Source organism: Raphanus sativus, chromosome 7 (assembly GCF_000801105.2).
Source record: "Raphanus sativus cultivar WK10039 chromosome 7, ASM80110v3, whole genome shotgun sequence".
Taxonomy (NCBI): Eukaryota; Viridiplantae; Streptophyta; class Magnoliopsida; order Brassicales; family Brassicaceae; genus Raphanus; species Raphanus sativus.
In genome coordinates, this window is record NC_079517.1 from 22157836 (window position 1) to 22183225 (window position 25390).

General features: G+C 32.4%; 2 protein-coding genes across 2 annotated transcripts; one reads left to right on the plus strand and one right to left on the minus strand.

Annotated features, from left to right (window-relative positions):
- Positions 1–6689: 6689 nt before the first annotated feature.
- Positions 6690–7148, minus strand: LOC108830808 (uncharacterized). Its single transcript, XM_018604384.1, has one exon. The coding sequence runs from the start codon at positions 7146–7148 to the stop codon at positions 6690–6692; it is 459 nt and encodes a 152-aa protein (XP_018459886.1).
- Positions 7149–8451: 1303 nt separating this feature from the next.
- LOC108830810 (putative glutamine amidotransferase GAT1_2.1) lies at positions 8452–10957 on the plus strand. Its single transcript, XM_018604385.2, has 5 exons — positions 8452–8674; positions 8810–9123; positions 9215–9631; positions 9719–9928; positions 10476–10957. The coding sequence occupies exons 1-3, from the start codon at positions 8590–8592 to the stop codon at positions 9539–9541; spliced, it is 726 nt and encodes a 241-aa protein (XP_018459887.2). The 5' UTR covers positions 8452–8589; the 3' UTR covers positions 9542–9631; positions 9719–9928; positions 10476–10957.
- Positions 10958–25390: the final 14433 nt, after the last annotated feature.

The following is a 25390-nucleotide window of genomic DNA, read 5'->3' on the forward strand; positions in this document are numbered from 1 at the left end:
GTACTACAATTACACTCTTATTTGAGAAAGTTGCTTAAGGTTAATTTGAACATTTCAGTAATCATTGTTCTTTTTGGTTTCAGGCGTTATGATAAAAGTCTGAAGATTGGAATTTTGTACAAATTCTTATAAATAGGGGAAGAATTGTTATGGCCTGAAACCTCCTCATACCTAAAATATTTTGAGTTTTAAGGGAAAGTCTGCTAGGTCTATTGCCCGATATTGTTAAACCTATGACTCCCTTCCATTCTACCAATTAATAAAGATCCTCCCTCTCCCCCTTTTCCCCCCTTCAGAAAGCCAGAGTGAAGCCAAGCATAGATTTCATGAGATTGGAAACCATAGTCGTTAAGACCATCTTCTCTCTCTCTCTCTCTCTCTCTCTCTCTCTCTCTCTCTCTCTCTCTCTCTCTCTCTCTCTCTCTCTCTCTCTCTCTCTCTCTCTCTCTCTCTCTCTCTCTCTCTCTCTCTCTCTCTCTCTCTCTCTCTCTCTCTCTCTCTCTCTCTCTCTCTCTCTCTCTCTCTTGTTGTTCTCTCCCTCTCTCTCCCGCTAATCTCTCTCTCTCCTCCTGTCTAAGCCGTCGAAGCTCCACCAGGAGAACCCGCGCCGCGAGCCACCACCGAGGACAAGTGGTTATTGTTGTCACTTGCTACTTGTCCCCTTCTTCATTGTCTTATGATCTGTTCAGATTTAGATCCATGTGAGGTGATTTGAATCCAGTTTGTTCTCATGCTCCTCTATCTTGTCTGGTGTTAGAATTAAGATTGGTTAGTTCTGTTTACTGTTATGATGAGAGAACATAATAGATCTTAGGATGCTAGATGCATATTACATCTTGCATAAGAACGCTCATACTATTAAAAACTTAATGAACTACCTTGTGTTTACGTTAAAGATTGATTGTTGTTTGATGATTGACTGCTCTGATTGTCTGATATGATTATGATGTGTGAGCTAGATTGTTAGAAAGAATTGAACAATAAGTTAATAGATGAATGATTAAACCTGAATCTGAAGCATGTGTTATGAAAGTTGAATTAAGTGTGACACCGAGAATGGGTGGTGTCTAGAGAGTGAGGTCAGTCGGTATGACTGGGAGTCGATAAGAATAAATGATGATAAAAATGAATCTGGTTGAAATTGAAAGTTTATAAGATTGTATTAAATTATGATGCCATCAATGAGACGTGAGGTTGCACAGAGTGCCTGTTTGGCCAGTGTCGAATGGGTGAATGCCGGTTAGGAGGAGAGTAGTGACGCCACGTAAAACCATGGGGTACTCAGGCGGTTGGCTTAGGGGCACTCATGGATTAGAAGTCAGAGGTCTAGATCACCTAAATACAGTGTCTTGAAACCCGACCCGGACCCGCGGTTGAACCGGTAAACTCCGACAATCGGTTGAACCACTGGTTAAACCAGTAAGTAACTTTTATTTCTTTTTTTAGATTTTTAGTTATGTTATTAAAATTTGTTTTCATTCAAATTAAAAAGTAAGATTTTCAGATTTTACTAATATATTTTTCAGCTACCGGATGTCGACTATGTATCTCCCTTTTTAATTTTTTTCGTGAATCTCATTTATACAGTTTAGTTTGTGATTTTTTGTGATTTTTTTTAGATTTTGATTAAGATTTATGTCATTTTAAAAAATGAAGTAAACGATGATAGAGAAAATCAAAATTAGTAGATGTGATTTGGTTACTATTAGTTTAGTTTATTTTTATTATCGACAATCTATTATTACAGTTTAATATTTAAATTTTTGCTTTTTGTTTAGAGTTTAATTTTACTATTCACATTTCACATTTCACATAACTTATGAATTTCAAGTCTTGAAATTTTTTTATTAGATATCATAACTTATTATAAAAATTGTTAAATAATCTAAATTATTTTTGATATTTTCTATGTTTTAAAATAAAAATAAGAAAAAGTAAAGTGTTATCTAAATATTCTTAAAACATAGAATATGTATTATATTTTTAATAGCTAATGTATTATTATTTACTATAATTAATTTATTTATTGATCCGCGGTTCGCCCGCGATCGATCCAGTAACCCGATGACCCGATAAATCATCAGGTTCGGTGTCCTAGTCGGGTTTCAAAACATTGCCTAAATATAAATATTATGTGTGGTGGTGACTGAGTCCATTACATTGTTTGAAATTGATGATATCGTCGATTCCTTGATGGCCAATGGCTAGATAGTTTTCGTACCGCATTGAATAGTACAAAGGTTTACGCGGTAGACTGGTTAAGAAACGCTTCACTAGGTAACTCATTTATTCATGTCCTCCTTTCCATTCCATTTGTGTAGGATTGCAAGTACAGGTGAGGATATGGGTTGTTTGGTCGTTTCTAACAGAAGGCAGTGCGTACGAGATTTGTGGCACTAGTGACAGGACACGGTGGGAGGTCCAAATGAGTAGACACATGCATGTCTATAATAACGCTCACTAAAATCCGGGTCGGACACAGACGAACGGAGTGGTACAATAATGGTTTTGGCAAAAGTTTCAGAGTTACACTGACTAAGTACCAACGTTCTTAAACCCAACTTGGACACTAAAACCGACAACTTCCTGGATCACCGGGTTTTGAGTCGACCACGGACGAACCGTGGACTAATAAATTAATTGATTTTGATAAATAATACTTTATTAGCTTGGAAAATCTAAAAGATATATTATCTTTCAAAAAAATTAGAAAAATATTTAACTTTAGTTTTATTTTTATTTTTAATTTCATTTCACATAGAAAATATAAAAAAATAATCTATATTATTTAACAGTTTTTGTAACAAGTTAAGAATTATGAAATAAACATACATCAAGACTTAAAATCCTTAAGTATTTAAATGTATGAATTGAATAATAAAACTAAACTTTATATTCAAAATAAGCCAAGAGTAAAACATAAAATTGTGATAATTTATCTATAACAAAAATAAATACATACAAACTATATAACTAGTTTTGTTATAGATTCATAATCAAAATGATTATACGATATTTTACTTTTGAAAAACTAAAAATATAGTTAGAATTCAAACTAAATTCTAATAATGTAATTGAAATTATCTAAGTAAAAAATAAGTAAATATTACGTATTGGTTTAACCAATAAATCGACCAGTAGTTTTAAAGGATATTTTTAAATATTTGTTTTCTTAAATTTTTTTTTTTGACAAGAGGCTTTTATATATATACTAGGGTTCGCCGCCCTACGGGCGGGATATCAAATTCAAAAGTTACATAAGATATCGTTAGTTATAATGGATATTTTAAAAATTTTGCTTACTTGAAACTTAAGTTGGTCATGGTCTTAATTTTCATTGTATATTCAAGACCAAAACCACCATATATTTGTTATTTAGGCAGTTACGTTATTATTAAACCACATTCAAAACTGAGAAATACTTATTTTCTGTAAGAAAACCTTGAAGCATACTAACCAATTCTATCCCTACAATTCTATTCTATGTAGGGATTATATTATATATAAAATCTCTCCTACTTTATAGAATCTATTATGATAGAAAGTATGATCTATAGATGGAGATTGTGGAAAAAAACAAAGCCAAATAGATTTATATGAATAAAAATGGTTTAATGGTACGATGCTATAAAATAATAGAGTATGCCATAGGGATTAATGGTTTCTATTTTCTGTTTTATATTTTATTAATAAAATATATTAGAAATGGCAATATTGTAATAAAAAGAACAATTAAAGTTATTTGGTCTTTAGCTACCTATACTAAAATTTTTTGATGATGAGAGTTAGATTAGTAATTAACAAAGAAATCAGATTTATTCCGAGTAATTTTCTCTAATATATATAATTATTTAAGGGGATAAGAGGTTAGTTTTTTTTTTGGTTTTTTAATCACAATTCACAGTCCATGTGTAATTTATAATGCTGTATTTCATTTTTGTTCATCTATTGATAATCATTTTAAAAGATTTGTAGTACAGAGAGCTTTCTATGACTCTCAGTTGAGCTCATTTCTTCTGCTTCTAGGACTCCAAAAGTAATTCAATATCAAAGTAACAATTTTTATATTTCTGTAAGACGTTGACTGGTTCTTAAGAGATAACTTTGTGTTAAACTTGTGGGGGTTAGTTGTAGGATTTAAATTCAGGTGGAACCTCGAAAGGGATTTCTTGCTTCTTTATTGCAATTCTTTGTATTCCTCCTTAATTTAATTGGATTGCTGTTACTCGGTGTCATCAAAGGTATATGAACTTTGGTTTTCTTTTCAACTTTGCTTTTATGTTTCACAATCATCTCTTGATTTTTTGTTGGGTGTCGTCACTAAAGAATATTCTATATATATAATTTATGTTATAGGTTATCTTAATTTATTTATACTTGTATTTATTTATTTTATTTTGTCATGTTATTTTTTGTATTACATCTATAGTTCACCATGCAAATATATAAGTTTTATGATTATATCAGTATAGAATATATGGTTAATTTTATTTTTGAATTCATGAGTTTTTTTTAAAGAAAACACACATTTATTTGAATAAATCTTTTTTTATATTAAAACAAACTCTTTTTTATGTATTTTTGTTTTATTTGTTATATATGGTTTATATGTTTTCCAATTATCTGTTGTGGTTTTTCTTAATATTTTGTTGATTTGATTTTAATGTCAAAAAAGGATTTTGACATATTCACTTCTTTAAAATTTTCGTAGACTTTTATTTGATGAAATGTGAACCCGTTTTAAATATCATTCAAAGGGAAACATATAACTAAACAACCAAAAGTTATGAGTTATGAGTTATGACATGTATTGTCATTTTTGTTGTTAATAATATGTGGCAAGAATTTAAGCTAAATTTACATGGTATTAAGCATATATGTGATTTATGCAAGTACCTGGTTCATAAACTCAACTCGTATGACTTACGTTCTATTTTTTCTATTTTCACGTACAAAATTCTAACTTGTCTTTGTGTAAGTATCTGGAAAGTGGGCTTTGGAGTTGAGTGCTGTAACAAAGCTAGAACCTAGGCCCATTAACAGTTTCTAGCTGACCAACTTTAACCTAATCTTTCTCTTTTGACACCGAGAATCAAACAAAATCTCCTTTGTCTTCCTCTATTCTTCACACTGACAAATTCCATACATAATAATATTTTTCTCATCTTCGTTAACCTCCAAGCTCATCCTAGCACCAAATCAGTTGCCGTTGTTTGGTATGAAGATAACCCCAAAGCTTATCATCTCCAACAATATGTAGTCTGCATCTGAGATTGAGTTAAGCCAAGCTTCTTATCCCTTATATGATTTGGATGACAATCTCAGCGACTCCGTCAACACTTGTTATCTCGTTTATAGAGCCCCGATTTACCGGATAGTCAAAAATAACTTGATCCCCGATGCGCCTCCAGACGGCAATTTTTGTATTCCTCCCACGATTTTATCTCTGTGGAAAGCACATCCGTATTCGGTTCAGTCAGCTTGAATTCATGAATCTCACTATACCTCCTTAATCGATCAAAGCTCTTCTTTCTAGATCTGACTCAGATGTCAATCATGACCTGTAACTCTCGTCGACTTCTTTCAGAACAACATTCTGACCAACCAAACCAAGGTTCGAGACCTCAGCTTCCAATTTATTTTGTGGTGAACTTGGACCATCAAGCTTAGGCTCTTCCAGTGAGGCTCAGGTACGCCTCTTTTCCTTCTTCTTTCATATTCTGCTCAAGGTTTTTTTTTATGGCTGTGTGGAACCAAAGGATGATGTTAACGGGTTCCAAACTCATCTTTTATAGCAGAAGATTCACCGACTGAAAAAAAGAAGAGATTCATTAAATGAGAAATCATGGAAAGGGTGGACATTCATTGAACATTGAATGCAGGCCTTAACGGTCTGGTTTCCCTTTGCCAGCGAGAAGGAATACAGACAAACACAAAGGACAACTCTTGCTTTGGTCGTAACATTCGTCTCCCATAACCTGCCCGAAACCCATTGGCCGGTTTAATTAACAAATAAGAGTTTGAAGAATATCATGATTGCAAGGTTGTGAATATTATTGGGCTTCGATAATGATTTCAGTTTGGGCTCTACTCTATAACAAAACTTAACGCAGCAGTCCATTCGTTAAATGAAATGCAGAGTATTAATAAAAAGGACATGTGTTGCCACCATAGAGCATGAATTTGTGACATGGATGCTGATGTGTCAACAGGAGAGAAACAACTCTTCTTTATATATATATATATATATATAATGGCCCGAAGGCAGTGTGTTGGGCTCAGCCCATAACATTAAAGGAACCAATTTGAACCATGTAGTAGAAACAGAAAAACAGAGAGAGGATAGTGATCAAGAGTCGGAGAAATCGAAGAGACGGTAGTTTTCAGAGCCAGTGCTGGATCATCTGTGAAGCTAGTCTTGGGTTGCTGTCACGGAGGGAGGAAATCTTGTTTTTGATCATGGCAGTAGCGGTGGTGGTGAGAGATGCGGGATGTCGGAATATACGGTGGTGGATCCTCGCGTTTCTTTCGCCCCAGAGAAGGTAGATCCTCGTTTGCCAAGCGAGTAGAGAGAGGATCCTTTGGTATCGGGGGAGAGAGAGAGATTGCATGGAGGGGAGACAGTCGGTCCATTTGCGTATCGGGGCACAGCCAGCTTTCCTCGCCATAGTTTCCCACACCGTGAATGATTAAGCGCAGTCGAAGAATAAGTGGTCTCTTGACTCTGCGGTTGAGTTGCAGAGCACGCATGCCGGATCAGTTTGAAGCCCCCACCCAAGTAATCTGTCTCTCGTCGGGCAGCGATTCAAGACCACTAGCCAAGTTAGGAAGTTTTGCTTCGGGATTCCACGCGGACTCCATACTGCTTTGAACCAGGAGACTTGAGGCTTGTGTTCCTTTATCAGGTTGTATATCATCCCTGTAGAGCAGGTTGATAGTTCTGTCCCCTGTGGTTGCCAGATATAGGAATCCTCAAGGTCGTTTAGTATTACAGTAGTTAGATGGGTGTGGAGAGTGAGTTGCTCCTCAGATCGCGGGCTAGGGAGGGACCAGACGCCACTCCTGTTGATATCAGCCACAGTGGCGTGTGCTCTAGTTCCAAGCATTGAGGCTGGAGGGAGATGTAGGAATGTTTCGAGGCATCCCATAGGGCTCCAATTCTCAAACCAAAATAAAGTATGACGACCATTTCCCAATTTGACTTTGATCCAGTTGAACACTATATCTCTACTCCGCAGTAGTTTCTTGACAGTATAAGAGTGCGTCTATTTCTCTCGCAGGGTCCATAAGTTACTTATCTTACCTGAGGGATATATCAGATTACGAAGTTTTCTTAAATTATAAAGCAGATATATCAGATTACGAAGTTTACCGGTTTGACAGCGAGAAAGACCGCTAAATATTGTACCAATGAACTAGATCTTGACCCGCGCTTTGGAAGCGCGGAATATTTTACGATGAAAAATTTCACTAATAACTTAATAAATATTTTGGTAAATTTTAAAGAGTGTGTATTTAAATATTTTTGCATTTAAATCAGTGTTTTTAAATTCAACCCGATTGTGATTACACCGGTTAATCCGGAGATCTGACAATTCAAGTTAGATTTTTAAAATATTCATATTAAAAAAATTACTACCCGAGACTAACCGATTGAACTGATGGATGACCGATATGTAATCTAATTTGATTTAAATTATAATAGTTTCATAATTTGTAATCTTATAATCCAAAATTTAAAGTTCATTATTTTACAATTTATGAAATTATGACGTTTCTACAAAATTTTAAAAAGAAAATGATAGATATAAAATAACTAAGATTAATTATTGTATTGTTTGGAAACATTGATAGTGGTATAAAAAATATATTGTTTGGAAACAGTAATAGTAGTATAAAGAAATAAGTATATTGTTTGGAAACATGGATAGTAGTATAAAAAATGAATATTAATGATTAATGTAGGTTTAACTATAAAGTATAAATGTGTATTTAATTTAAAGACTTACAAAATAAATGTTAAGTCCAATAGAATGTTTCTGTTTTAATAAGATAGATTTGGATATCACGTGAAAAGAAAAGTTAATTGCATAGGGACAATCAAAACGTTCAGATTTGATCTGAGGAAGTTGTTAACCAGACACAACTTATGTGAGATTCTGTTCATTTTATTTATTTCATTAAATAAATATATATTTGTTACCTTAAATGATTTTATTTTTCTTACTAAAAGTTGGGATATATATCCATTCCAATGTAGCTACCTAGTCAGCAACTTTAAATACCCTGTTTCCTTCTGTATCCCTTCAAAGCTCCAACCAAACAAATAACTGTATAACAAATTTATTCAATCTATTATTCGAAATAACCTTTAAATTTTTACAAAAAAAAAACCTTCAAAAGAGTAAATATGAAATAAAATTAATAAGAAGCAAGCCAAGTCGGTTTCAACCTTTGTCTTCACTATAAATTCGCGTTTCCGCTTCTCTCTTCCAACAATAAACTCTTCTTCTTCTTCTCACGTCACATCGGATCTCCACAAAAACTATTTTCTCCTGAGTCTCTCAATCTTTTTCTGTTTCTGGGTTAATGGAGAATCTCTCTCAAATCCTCCCTCGCGTCCTCGTCGTCTCTAGACGCACCGTTCGTAAAAACAAATTCGTCGACTTCGTTGGTTCTTCTCTAACCTCTCTGTTTTGTTGCATGCATGGTTCTGTTTTTTTTTCTTTTGTGATTTAAAAATCAAACCTTTTTATGAAAATCCTCGTGGGGTTTCTCTGTAAACGGATGAGTGTTTTTGATCTTTCAGGTGAATATCATCTTGATTTGATAGTTCGTTATGGATGTGTACCCGTGATTGTCCCACGGGTCACTGGTGTTCATATGTTGCTTGATAGCTTCAAGCCGATCCATGGAGTTCTCCTCTGCGAAGGAGAAGACATTGATCCTTCTCTTTATGAATCTGAGATCTCTTCTCTTTCACCAGAAGAGCTTCAAGAGATTAGGGACACACATGCCAGTGATACAGCTATTGACAAAGAGAAAGATTCCATTGAGTTAGGTCTTGCTAAGCTCTGTCTTGAACAGAACATTCCTTACTTAGGAATCTGCAGAGGATCACAAGTAAATATCTTTTTTATGTCTCTCTTTTTGAATGTGTATTGTCTTTTTGTCATTTTCATGTTAATGATGGATGATAACATTTTTTTGGCAGATTTTGAATGTTGCATGTGGTGGGACTCTCTATCTTGATTTAGAGAAAGAGCTTACGAATAAGTTACCGGAAGAACGTAGAACGAAGCACATCGATTATGATAACTATGATGGGCATAGACATGTTGTGAGGATTGTTGAGAAGAGTCCACTTCATTCTTGGTTTAAAGATTCGTTGGATGGAGAAAACATGGAGATTTTGGTTAATAGTTATCACCATCAAGGTGTCAAGAGATTGGCACAGAGGTTTGTGCCAATGGCGTTTGCTTCTGATGGTTTGATGGAAGGCTTTTACGATCCGGATGCGTATAATCCTGAAGAAGGGTAGTTCATAATGGGTTTACAGTTTCATCCTGAGAGAATGAGATCAGATGATCTTGATGAGTTTGATTATCCCGGTTGTCCTGCTGCATATCAGGTGTGTGTTCTTGAAGATAGATATTAACGTTGTAATAACCAAAATGAAGTTGTGAATTGATTGTTTGGAGGTTTTGTTTGATTGTAGGAATTTGCAAAGGCTGTGATTGCGTATCAGAAGAAGCTGAACAGCACAATGTCTGTTCCAAAGACATTGGAGCTTGATAGAGAGATGGAGAATAAAAGAAAGATACTTGTTCGAAGTTTCTCACTCGCGAGGAATATGTATGCTAAAGGAGCACCTGGTAAGAACCCATCCAAAGGATCAGAGCTCGAAGTTGGTGCCGAGTTTCTTGAGGTAAAGAATTCCAAATCTATCTGCTTAATTTTACATAAGTCTTGATTTCATATTTTTCCAAAGAGGCAAAAGTGTTTAGAGACACACTTGTTTGGCCTTTCGCAGCCCTTAAGGGATACACAGTAAAAGCTAAGTCTTTGAAATACGGCTATGTATTTCAATATTCATTTCAGTGGGGGTTATATGATAATGTCTATAGTTGTTGTGATGGGCCAAGGGGACCCCAGACCGGGCCAGCTTGTTTATGTCCAGGACACTTTGAGTCCTGAATATTCCACCATGTACGCGGTTCTGATTTCGGTTTACAGAACACATGCATGAGGGTCTAGACCTAAACATGCCAGGGCGGTCTGGACCTAATTTAAAAACGTAAATAATGGATCTCCATGCAGACCGATCCTCAGTAGCAGCTTGACCCATAAGCTCTTTAGCCCACCACAACAACTCTTTTCTTATTGAGAGATGTTTCATCAATAAATATATAGTATTAATTATTTGATTTTTACCGAGTTAGTTATTCTTTTGTGTATGTTGTGGGGTTTGACAGTCCAACACAGCGCTAAGCGCGGAGCAAGAGACGAGGCTGAAGGAAATGGGAGCCACGGTGAGGAACGGGGGATCATATATGAAAAAGATGAAAGTAGACGAGGAGAAGCAGAGGATGGCAAGGAACATGATGAACAAAATGAACACTGAGCAACTGTCAGAGCTTATGGCATTCTATCATTTGATGGGAAATATATGTGGAGAAGTTTTGGAGAGAAAGCTGCATGGCAATGTTAATGAATGCTTTAAGGATCTGTGAGAGAGTTCACATGAAACGGAAGCGGATGCAATAAGAAAAAGGCGACTTTTTGAATTTGCTTTTCTTGGTTAAAAGATGGGAAAGTAAAGTGTGTGTGTGATTTATTTAATGGTACCTAACGGTCATAGGTTACATGATGAATTTGCCAACAAATTGGTAACGTTAATCAAGCAATGCTAATGCAAATACAACGAGTAATGAGAAACTAGCTTATTTATTCTGAACTAGGATTTGGACAAAATAATTACATATCTAAATATATTATCAATTTAATGAATATTTTAAAATGTTAAGTTTATTTTAAATTAAAATGATATTAATATTTTTCGTACATGTTTTGTTATTTTTCTTATATATCATATTTATTTTACTATTGAAAAATGTTCAGCAATACATAATAGTTTCATCTACTTTAGTTATAGTAGTTATGATAACAAGTAGAATGTAGATTTTAATATAAAACATGAATTATATTTTTGTTTTTATATGTTTTTTCTTAAATACATCGATAATTTATTTTCATATGTGCAAATTGAATACATACCAACTTTAGAGGTTCAAATACTTCAGACTACAATTATAATATAAAACTCAAATTAAATATGTAACTAAAATACTTAAACTTACAATTATATATTTGAATATGTTATTTCTTTTTTGATAATTCTGTTATTTTAGTTGAATTATTGTTTGGTATATCTACATCTTATTTTATATAGTCTATCATTTGTTTTTTGTGTGGTTGAATACTTATAATGTTAGTAGAAGTTGTGCAATTTTTTTATTTTTATTAATGGTTTTTTGTGCTACACAAGGAATATTATTTTTTTATGAAAAAGTTGTCAATATTATTTATAACATTAATATTTATATTGTAAATCAGTTGTGTAGTTGCTTATTGTAGATAAGCTCTTGTTCTTTTTTTTTTTTTTGGTTAGTAGTACTCAGTTTACGAATATAGTAGGCTTGGAGATGGAAGACTATGTTATAGGCAATGAGTTTTTACCGATTAGTTAAGCTATGTTGACAATTTACTTGTGGTTGTTTTCTATTTGGTTCCCTTTTGTTCATTAAATATTTTGTTCTCTAAATGCTTAATTATGATTTAATATATAGTTTTAGATTGTTTTGCTCAAAATATACATATATAGTACTCTTGAAAAAGACTGCAATGTAACGAATAAATTGTTTAGAGGGGCTTAAAAAGTTATGTTTAATTGTTTTGGTTGTGTATGTACTTATTTGAATAATTTGGTAATGAGTCATAGAGTAATAATGCCATGTGACTTCTTCTTGATGCTTGTTTTGGATTCTGATGTGGACATTTCATAATTATTTATTTACTATAATTTTTTTAAAGAGATGTTTAAATTATTTTTCTCACTTCTTAATTGTATAATTATTTATTGTTTATTTTTATATTGTGTATTTACTTATTTTAATTTTCTTGATTTTATATAAAATGATAATACTATGATAGATGCTTAATATAATATTTATATTTCTTATAATGTAAGCTTGTTTTTATTATTTTTATATTTACTTATAAAATTATTAGAAATAATAAAAATGTAAAACTATACATTTTTCAGATGGTTAATGTAGTTTTTCATTCTTATTTTGTATATTTACTTATTATTTATTTTTTCTTATATTGTACATTAGTTTATTCTAACTGTTTTTCTTTTATATCAAATTATAATATTACAATAAATATTTAACGTGATATTTTTATTTTTTATATTCTATATTTACTTATAATTTTATTATTATATATTATGCTCAGCTTCCTCCTTTTTAGACATTTTTGAAAAAATTACCTAGTGTCATTATACGGTTTTGGTGGTGTGTGAATCCACCAAAAAAAGAATTTTCACTAGGTAAAATGGGATAAATTATACTTACCAAGAGGCGAGGATGATCATGGATTTCATATGATCCATGAGTTTAATATAGAATTGTTAAAAAGGCAATAATGGAGGCTAGTTCCATTTCCTGACTCTTTGCTAGCTCAGATATTGCAGGACAATTATTAGAGTACTGAGTTTTCTTTTCAGAATAAGTTCCACATATAATTCTTCTTATGTATGGATATTCTTTCTGCTGTGAAGCCATTATTGGTGTTGGGAATCATACAAATAATTCATTTAGGTTATGAGATTAAAGTATGGGAGGATCCTTGGATTCCGACTAGTATTGTGAAATCAGCCCCGTCTAAGTTTTTTTGTTCCGGAGGACATACCGATAACTCGTAGCTTGGCCATAAGCTGGACTATGCATAAAGATGCTTATGGCTGGAGTCTTACAAATCTTCAAGCCTTAGCTTGGAAAATTAATGATACTTAGAAGATGCACCATCTTATATGGCAGCTGGTAACATGACATGTAGTTGTAACAAGGAATCTGACACACTGTCATATGTGATGTAATAATCATTGTCCTAGATGTGTGGAACCCGATAAATCTGTGATCCCTGCTATTTTTGAATTCCCCCACCTTTACATACATAATCCTTATCAATCACCCTTTCTAATCCGAACATATTCATGGTCTCGAGTGTATACATTAATATGGACTACCTCTTATGGCAGAAAAATAATATTGAAGATCTGGAGCTGGATAGAGATCCTTATCATGGAATAATCTAGTATCTATGGGCTAATCAAACATCTAGAAAGAGAATACAAACTTGGATATTTGAAAAAGTAGTAGTCACTATATAAGCAACTACCATATATTATTAATTCATAAGCCGTATGCTTGCAGAACATATGTTTGGTTGATGGTTCTTATACTTCTAAATCGCAATTTAGTGATTGTGGATGAGTTTGGAAAGATATTGATGGACAAACTCGTTTCATGGGCACAAGAAATCAAAGAAGAAGAGAGTCATCTTTGCACTCGAAGATAGAAACATTTGGTTTGGAAATAAACAGTATGCTATGTCACTCTGCTTGTTAGAATTTTGGAACTGACTGAAATGATTTAATAGCAATGATAAAGAACCCGCAGACATGTCCAAACTTCTCTACATAGCTGAAGAAAATATCAGTGCTACAACGAAAATTGCAAGCCTTCAAATATCTCTATATACCTCGAGCTTAAAATGCAATCGCTGATTCTTTAGCCATAACTGCAAGATCATTTCGTAGGGAGCACTTTTTATTTGGTTATTGTAGTTCACTCTTGATACTCAGACCATCTCTTGTCTGAGTAATATGATGGTCGTTTGATTTCAATTTTTTAGTTGCAATAAACTACATTTGCTGAAATATATACTAGTTAGACTGGGATAAGACATGCGCCTTGCGTATGGTGAATTTATATGAAATTATTTAAGAAATATTGTATGAAAAATAAAATTTGTATTCTTGATCGAATTAATAATTTGGCCCTTAAACAATTTTTAAACTTTTTTTGTTAATTACACATTTTTTTGCTGTATCTCATTCTTAAAATTATTTAGATCCAAAAATCACTTATCGCAAAAGAACCTAATGCTTAGACCGAAGAATCTCAGACCTACTATTTGGTTACAATGAAACTATGTCAGCTCAATTTTATATCATGATTTAGCAATTTAAAAGTTAGTTATTGTTATAAGAAGTTTACGTTCACGTACTAATCATATATATCTTCAATATTTTTTTTCTTTTTGGTGTAGTTTTTTTTTCATTTTGGTTATTGCTCGATATAAATATTGAGTTTGGATTTTATTCTCATTTTGTTCTTTTGTTGTTGCCTGATATTTAGAAATATTTAAGATTTAAAATTATTAAAGAGATACATATTTAGGTTAAAATCTGCGTCTTGTGCAGGGTAATTATTTTATATTTATTATTTATTTTATGTTTTTCTGCATATTGTGAAATAATAAAACAATAATTATATATTAAATGACTAAGAAATCAGTTAGTATTATCTAATAAATTAGAGTGCACATATAAATCAAACAATCATTCTTGTTTGTTCGCAATCATTTTAGGGTAAATATATCAAAACAATCAATCTTATCTATGTATATGATGTATAATTAAATTTAAATGATATTAACATAGATATATAATATACTTTTGATATGGATATTTATTAAATGAGGTTTCTACTCATACGATTTTATGATTATTTGCATATTTTTATAACAAAATTTTACACTAATGAATTTTTTTTAATGCTGGATGTTTAGTGGTTTATATAATTTATAATAATTTTTAAAAAAGAAGGAAGATTTCAAAATTAAATATTAACTTTTCAATATATTTTCAATGAAAATATAAAAATATAAGTATGTATTTTCATATGATGTATAATGTAATTTAAATGAGATCAAATATATATATATGTATATATATAAACTTCTATTAAAATACAATTATATATTTATATGGTTTTATATTCATTGTATCTTATTATAGAAAAAATTAAACATTGATTAAAAAAGTTTATGTGAGCCTTTTAACAGTCTAAATACAAAATATAAAAAGAATCTAAATTTTTATTATATGAGTAATGTAATTGTGTAATTTATTTTAATAATAAAATTTTAAAAATGATATAAAGTATACAGATTGTTAGCAAATCTTTATTATTTAGAATCATAAATTGCCATATATATTTAATCACATTAGGTAATTACATAAGTTTTATTTAAAGAAAGAATATATAATAAATTTCAATTTAATAAATAAATTATCGTCTATAATGGATATACTATATAATATAATATTCCCTAACAATTTAATTTTGGACTAACAAAATCTACAATAGATTCTCGAGCCGCCACATAAGAAAAATTAGCATTTCAATTACGTGACAACTCAGCATGACACTTTTTAATTAGTACAAATCATATGTTATAACTTTTTAAATGATTCTCTATTAATTATAGGTGATTAGTAACTACAAAGAAAAAATATGATATTTATTGAAACTGAGGACAACCTTTGTGTACAAAGTATCAAAAGAAAATTTTCTTAATATTATAATGTGTAAATGTTTAAATGAATCTAATGATATTATACCAAAATGTGGCCCTATCAAATATATAAATACAAACAATAATTTGAAGTTATTAAATAGTGACAGATATGCATGATCATATGATAAATTTCTGCAAAACCCATAATATTATCATACATAATAATTTCATTTTAATGCTAGAATGTGTTAAATAAACATTAACTGTATTTAAGTTTTAAAAACTACATGGAAAAAGGTCTGAATAAATGAAACGGAGATTGTTTCCCATAGATATACAGATAGTATACCTTTAACCAGAGATTATAAATAAATATTTCTATGATATAAATTTACTTCTACTGAGATATTATACCTTCAAATGAATAGTAACAAACCTAAATGCCTACTATTACAAATGACATACTCAAACTTATAAATAGAGATGCAATTTCACATCATGACACATTCAATCCTATACAATAAAACATAAATATTGAAGAAAGATGGATAAAAGTATCACCACAGTGTGGATAATGATGATGATACTATCGGTAATTGTTATCGCAGAAGCAAAATCAAGGGCAGAATGTAATAGGATTTGCATTCCTCATTGCAAACCTTATGCCACAGGAAAAGAATGTTCAGACTGTCATAAAAAGTGTTTTAAATCTCCATCTTTTGTGAAGACAGATTCAAGAAAATCAAAACAACAAAATAGTTGACTTGTATGACTAATTTATAACAAATATTGTATCGATGCTTTGAGTGGTTATGTATTACTTCATGCATTTCATAATAAGTTTCATTTTGACACACTTCACATAGATTAAAAACCTGATACAATATACTAATGTATCCTTGTTTAATGCATAATTATTTAAAATAATTTAAATAAATGACTATTGTTTAGTTGAAAGGGTAATAAAGTGATCATGTATGAAAAGTTGCATTGAAAATGTAGAATGATATTTATTTTGAAATATAAAAAAGCTAAAATGACACTTATCCCCTATATATTAATAGATAAACATTTAAAAAGTTATAACAAGTAGCTTGTACTAATTAAAAAAATGTTCTTCTGAGTTGTCATGTAATTTATTTTAATAATAAAAATTTAAAAAATGATATAAAGTATACAGATTGTTAGCAAATCTTTATTATTTAGACTCATAAATTGCCATATATATTTAATCACATTAGTTAATTACATAAGTTTTATTTAAAGAAAGAATATATAATAAATTTCAATTTAATAAATAAATTATCATCTATAATGGATATACTATATAATATAATATTCCCTAACAATTTAATTTTGGACTAACAAAATCTACAATCGATTCTCGAGCCGCCACGTAAGAAAAATTAGCATTTCAAGTACGTGACAACTCAGCATGACACTTTTTAATTAGTACAAATCATATGTTATAACTTTTTAAATGATTCTCTATTAATTATAGGTGATTAGTAACTACAAAGAAAAAATATGATATTTATTGAAACTGAGGACAACCTTTGTGTACAAAGTATCAAAAGAAAATTTTCTTAATATTATAATGTGTAAATGTTTAAATGAATCTAATGATATTATACCAAAATGTGGCCCTATCAAATATATAAATACAAACAATAATTTGAAGTTATTAAATAGTGACAGATATGCATGATCATTGATAAATTTCTGCTAAACCCATAATATTATCATACATAATAGTTTCATTTCAATGCTATAATGTGTTAAATAAACATTAACTGTATTTAAGTTTTAAAAACTACATGGAAAAAGGTCTCAACAAATAAAACGGAGATTGTTTTCCATAGATATACAGATAGTATACCTTTAACCAGAGATTATAAATAAATATTTCTATGATATAAAATTACTTCCACTGAGATATTATACCCTCAAATGAATAGTAACAAACCTAAATGCCTACTATTACAAATGACATACTCAAACTTATAAATAGAGATGCAATTTCACATCATGACACATTCAATCCTATACAATAAAACATAAATATTGAAGAAAGATGGATAAAAGTATCAGCACAGTGTGGATAATGATGATGATACTATCGGTAATTGTTATCGCAGAAGCAAAATCAAGGGCAGAATGTAATAGGATTTGCATTCCTCATTGCAAACCTTATGCCACAGGAAAAGAATGTTCAGACTGCCATAAAAAGTGTTTTAAATCTCCATCTTTTGTGAAGACAGATTCAAGAAAATCAAAACAACAAAATAGTTGACTTGTATGACTAATTTATAACAAATATTGTATCGATGCTTTGAGTGGTTATGTATTACTTCATGCATTTCATAATAAGTTTCATTTTGACACACTTCACATAGATTAAAAACCTGATACAATATACTAATGTATCCTTGTTTAATGCATAATTATTTAAAATAATTTAAATAAATGACTATTGTTTAGTTGAAAGGGTAATAAAGAGATCATGTATGAAAAGTTGCATTGAAAATGTAGAATGATATTTATTTTGAAACATAAAAAGGCTAAAATGACACTTATCCCCTATATATTAATAGATAAACATTTAAAAAGTTATAACAAGTAGTTTGTACTAATTAAAAAAATGTTCTTCTGAGTTGTCATGTAATTGAAATGCTAATTTTTCTTACGTAGCGGCTTGAGAATCAATTGATAATTTTATTGTTAGTCCAAAATTAATTGGTAGGAGATATTATACTATATAGTATGTCCATTATAGACCATTCATTTAACGAATTGAAATCTATTATCTATTCTTTTCGTAAATAAAACTTTCAGAATCACCTAATGGGATTAAAATATATATATGGAAATTAATGATTTTATATAATAAAGATTTGCTAACAATCTATATATTTTCTATCATTTTTGTTTAATTCTTTATTATTAAAATAAATTACACAATTACATTAATCATATAATAAAATTTAGATTTTTTGCATATGTTGTATTTTAAATTTTTCAAACGAGTATAAATTACTAAAACTATTAAAAATCTCACATATTCTTTTGTGATTAAAGTTTAAATTTTTTTCTGTAATAAGATACAATGATTATAAAACGATATGAATAAATATTTTTAGTTAATATGTGTTTATATTTATATATATATATTTCATATCGTTTAAATTAAAATATACATCATATGAAAATACAATTATATTTTGAGATTTGCATTGAACATATATTGAAAAGTTAATATTTTAGTTTTGAAATCTTTTTTTTAATGATTATAAAATATTGAAACCACTAAACATCTCACCTTAAAAAACAATTCTTTGGTGTAAAATATTTTTACACAAATATCAAATAATCATAAAATAATATGATTAGAAACCTTATTTAATAAATATTCATATTAAAATTATACCATATATCTATATTAATATCATTTAAATTTAATTATACATCATATACATAGATAAGATAGATTGTTTTGATATACTTACCCTAAAATGATTGCAAACAAACATGAGCAATCCTTTGATTTATATGCGCACACTAATTTGTTACATAATAATAACTGATTTCTTAGTTATTTTGATATATAATTACTATTTTATTATTTCATAATACGTAGAAAAACATAATATAAGTAATAAATATAAAATATTTATTTTGCACAAAGCGCAGATCTTAACCTAAGTAAGTATCTCTTTAATAATTTTAAATCTTAAATATTTTTAAATCTCAGGCCAAAACAAAAGAAAAAAATGAGAACAAACTCCAAAATCAATATTTATATCGAGCAATAACCAAAATAAAAAAAAAACACAAAAAGAGAAAAATATTGAAGATAGATAGGACTGTCACGTGTCACGTGAACGTAAACTTCTTATAACTATAATTAACTTTAAAATTGTTAAATCATGATATAAATCTGAGCTGGCAAAATTTCAGTGTAACCAAATAGTAAGCCTCAAGTTCTTAGGCCTAAACATTAGGTTCTTATGCGATTAGTGATTTTTTGACCTAAAATATTTTTTAAAATAGGATCAGCTCATCAGTAAAAAATTATGTAATTAATAAAAAAAAATTAAAAAAAAAATTAAGGGCCAAAAATATTATCATCAAGAATATAAATTTTTATTTTTCATACAATATTTCTTAAATAGTTTATATACCATGGACTTTATCCACTTTTAGCCATGGTATATAAGTGTTTAAAGATATATTTACTACAATTTGGAGTGTTTTTAGAGTATTTACTGGTTCAAGTACGCTTTGGAGAAATATGGTGATTATGGAGCTTTTTGGGTGCAGAACTGCACAGACACGTCAGATGTCTACCTTTGGATGGAGACCTTTCCACAGTTAGATTCAGCTCATCTTTTGACACAAGATAGATCTTTGAGTTAAATTTTCAATGCCATTGGTTTGAGGTCAATCCGCATCCTATAGCAGAATTTATGCCCGTTTTATTGAAGAGTGTTATGTCTGCCTCTCACGAGCTGAAGCTGTCGAGGAGATAAAGGAGGATCGATCGATGGTGCACCCTTGGTGTCGATCGATGGTGATGCCATAACACGGGTCGAGCCAATTTTATGACCGACTGAAGCCAAGAAATCACCACAAATTACCAAGATGCTCCTACACGACTTAAAATCTTATTTATATGTTTTCTAAGCCATTGTTGAATGGCTACGCTCTTGATGCTTTCTATTATATTGCTTTAGGTTTTCTCTTAGGTTATGAGAGAAGAGAGGAACTCCTTTAGAGTCCTCTTAGAATTCCTTTGGTTTTTATATTTATTCTATTGCAATTTCATCTATTTATCTATGGTTTTCTGTGACAACTATCATGTCTAAATAGATCCACTTGAATAAAGCCCCAAATATAGAATTTCTAAGTTGTTAGATATCAATCAATATAATTTCTTTTATTGCTTGTGTTCTAGAGTCGCAAACTAGAACCTTGATCACAGGATAGTTAGGCGCAAGCGACAACATGGTTTACTTCTTAAATTAATTCTCTTGAGCTAAGATTCATAGAAACAAGCGACATGTGATTTAGCCAAACCTAGTGAACATGATCAGAGCCGCTCGCTAAAGCTTGTTAGAATAAACATTGATCGTAATCCTATAGATTAATCGATCGACATTTAGAAAGGTGTATCGATTGATATTCCAATAGAATCATCGATCAACACTTTCTAAAGATCAACAAACGAAAGTTGAGGTCTGAGATCTAGACAATAGATAGTCTAAACAAGAAACAACTGATAGATTATTATTTAGTTTGGGTTCTAAAATATTTACATACAACTTTAGTCTCTATATCATTATCTCTGATTACCTGAATAGAAACCATAGATCTAGCAAACCATAACTCCATTAACTCATCAATCAATCTTTTACAACAACTACCTTGTTCGACCTACTCTGCTATATTTACTTCTTTAATAACTTATTAGCCTAGCTTAATCATAAACTGATTAGATATATTCCTAAGTGGTACAACTTGACCTCTTATTTGAGAGAGTATAAATCACTCCTTAGGGTAATTTGAGTGATATCAAATTTGGCGCCATTGCCAGAGAGCTTTGATCGCCATTAGATCTCATCTAGTTAGATTTAGTCTAGGTTTTACTACTGTTCGAAAAACTCATAAATTTTTTTCTTGTCTTTCAGGTACATGTCTATCAGTACCGGAAGCAGCAAGGGGGAACTTTTTTCTCCAGACCCCAGTTAGGACACTGGCCTCCAGGTTCCTGCTAAGAGGCGCTCCGAGTCCGACTCCTGCTTCAATCCCTTCCTCGAGGTAAAATTGAAATCTTCTGTTATGGGGATTCTTTCATATTTCTGAATAGGGGGATTCTTCCAATCTTCCCGCACTTTTGGAACGCACAATCTGCAAGTAGAAACGAATTGCATCGATCGACAGTAGCACTCTACCAATGACCAAGACTATCAACACACCGCCGACCGACACTACTTCACCGTCGACCAACACTCGCCCATCACCATCGACAGAGACTACTCTTCCATCGACCGACACCTTCCACCCAATATCGATTGACGCTACACATCTTACATCGATCGATACTCAGCCGCGAGATATAGTTGGGACTTTTATTCTCACACGGGAATGGAAACCTGTGTAATGCAGCAGGTCAGAGGATAGATGATCAGGGGGCTGCAATCCCTGATCCTATTGATAGAGCTACAGCTGCTGCTAATGCTGTAGATGAGGCTGCTCGATCGAGAACGTTGGCTGATTACAACTGTCCAAACCAATACTACGCCAACATATCTGCTATTCGTCCTCCAACTATCCAGAGGAATGATTTCGAGCTGAAGCCCCAGTACTTTGCACTTGTGGGACAGACACCCTACTCTGGTTTATGACACGAGAATCTGATGGACCATCTGGAGAGGTTCGAGGATTTAGTTTCTGCTATAAGAGCAAATGGAGTCCCTTAGGACTATATACTTTGCAAGCTCTTCAAGTACTCACTTGCTGGAGATGCTTCGCACTGGCTTAAACAGCTGCCACCAGGATCTCTTACATCATGGAGTGACATCAAGAATGCTTTCCTGCGAAACTTATTTGATGAATCAAGAGTTGAAGATTTGAGGAGCAAAATTGCTACATTCACACATGAACCTACATAATCATTCAGAAGCTTTTTGATCAGATTCAAGTCTTACCAGAGAGATTGTCTACACCATGGATTCAATGAAGTGCAGCTGCTTAGCATTTTTTTCAAAGGCATCGAGCTGGCATATCAGATGGTTCTAGACCCTGCTAGTGAGGGAAATTTCAACATTAGGAATCCAGAAGAAGCAGTGAGAGTCAAAAAAAATTTGGTATCCAGCAACAACACCAAGAATATTGATTCGAGGAGAAAATCAGCCACTATCCTGGGAAAGGAGCAGATGGACAATGTTAAAGCTAATGTGAATAGTGTTCATAAGCTTTTAAGGAGGCAAGTTAGCTTTGCAGAAGATATTAAAGCTGTAGATATTAACAGTGACAGAGATGAAGAAGAAGATGTGAACTTTATCAGTGGTACAAGTTTTCAGCACCAAAGGTCTGGAAATCAAAGTGGCTACAGAAACTCCTATAGACAGATGCATGGATATAATTAGACTTCACAGTACGAGAAACCCTACATCAACAACAAAAATAGCAACATAGCCTATGCAAGTTTTTACTACCAGAATCCACCACTACAGACTCGAGAGAGCAAGATAGAAGCTATGCTAGATCAAGTTCTTGAGGGTCAGCAGAAGTTGATGGTGAACTTCAATGGAAAGATAGATGCTACACAGAGCTAAACTCAAAGTTTAATTCTTTGAACACACATGTGAAGAAGCTGGAAACACAAGTGTTACAAACAAGAGATACCATCAAAAAGCAATAAGCTTTCATCAAAGGTAGAGGGGGTCAATGAAGTACCACGTGAATGCCATCATTGATGATGATTTCTGGCAACTGGTAAAGCATGAGAAGCTTCAAGAGGGCGAATTGGAAGTTGAGAGTGCCATGAATATCGGCAGCTCTCATTGGTGTCAATCGACACCCAGACCTGATCATTGATCGATATTGGATGATGATCGTCAATCGACGTCTCCTACATACCATCGATCGACGAAGTCAACAGAGTCAGTTGCATCGAGCCAACAAGTCCGAATTATGACTCACAAGGAGTTCGCAGCTTGACACCCACACCCACCCACCTTCTATCGACCTTCAAAGACCGACATCGATCGACAACCAGAGCCAGGTATCGACCGACATCGATCGACAACTAGAGCCAGACATCGATCAACAACCACAAACGATCGACATGAGAAATCCGACATCGATTGACGAGCACCTCTAACATACTGAGTGCAGTGGCTAAAGATAGACGTTCCAACACTTAATGCATTCAGAAACCGACCCAAACCTTCAGAGATACCTATAGATGACACATGTCATCATTCTGAAGAAAAGGCAGAACCTATGCAAGTTAATCAAAATATGGAAAGAAGAAGTGTGCAAAAAAGGAAAAAAAAGGTTCCTAAACACTTTAAAAAGGGAGTCAATGAGAAGGAGATGGACAGTTTCACCAAATGAGTTATGAGGATACCAGTAGACAAGCCATTCGAAGAGGCTTACTTTAAACACAAATTGTGGATATTCTTCAAAGAGACCATGGAAACTGAGCAGGACATTATAAGAATGTTCCATGAGGTCATAAGCAAGATGAAGAAGAGGATTACACCGAAGAAGCATGATAATCCTGGAAAGTTCGCAGTACCCTGTTTGCTACAAGAATTGCATTCCCAGGTGCACTCTGCGACACTGGTTCTACAGTCAGCATACTACACAAAGTTATGGCAGACCAACTAGATCTAAAGGTAAAAATTTCAGAGGAATCATTCACTTTTGTGGATTTCTCTATAAGGAATTTAGTAGGAATAATTAGAGACCTTTGAGTGCAGATTGGTAATGCCCTAATTCTAGTAGATTTCCATGTTCTAGAAAACAAGATGAACATGAATTCTTCTCTACTACTTGGGAGAGAATTCTTAGCTACCATAGGAGCTGTCTGCGATATGAAAACCGACCAACAAGCTATGCCTGAAACTCATCGATCCGAACATCTACTATGATTCAGTCAAAGTTGTCAAGATACAGACACCACACATGGAGATTGAAGATAATCCAAGATTGGTAGCAACTTGCTATTGTGGAGTGAATGATGATTCAGATGCATCGATCGACGATCACGATCTTCCATCGACCGACACTCCAGTCGAGTCATCGATCTACCCTACTCAAACAGCACTGATCAACACCAATCTAGAAGAATCGATCGACAGTTCCCCGACCAGTCACAACTTTGTCCTACCCAGACCCTGCTATCCGAGTTTCGCCCTCAACACTCTAACTTCAGCAACGATCAATTATCAGAATGATGATACAAGGGACATAGATGGTAACTACTATATTGGTAGTTGGGCAGATGATCACAACAGAGAAAGTTTTGCAGTAGAGACTGCATCACCAGACACCAGAGGTGATTAGTATGATGAGGATTTCAAAGAAGAGGAGGCCATTGAGTATCAAGGTCTTCGCATGGAAGAAGCTAGAATCAATCACACATAAAGGGATAGACATCAATCGACATTACAAACGTCCAACAGAAAGACAGTAGTAACATAACACGATCGGCATAAGCAATTATGCATCAATCGACGTTCATCAACCATCCACATCCGAGGTAAGAAAAAATACAAATCAGAGTATGATTATCTAATTCCGGATAAATTGTGTACTTTCAGGAAACAAGGAGACAATGTAGATTGCAGTAAGTCAAGACGTCAGCAACAAGAAAATTCTCAACAACCGATCGACAGACAACAAGATACATCGACCGACAATGATCCAAATGAGTCGATAAAAGATTGGGAGAATGACTACTACGATCCGGAAGACGCAGTCAAAATCTCTAAGCGACGTTATGGTCCTTTCAATGCTACACAAGATGCATACTACAAAGCAGAAGTGGATCCAGATTACGGTCACCTCAAACCGAAGAGTTTGGTATTTTCAGAGATCTAGAAGGACAAGCATGAGCTATTGATGGTTATATCTTAGAGGTTTCACGGGAAGATGTTGCAGAAGTTTTGGCTATGGCCAATTCACCAGACAACATCTTCATTCAACAACGCAGTGATCCAGAGTATTA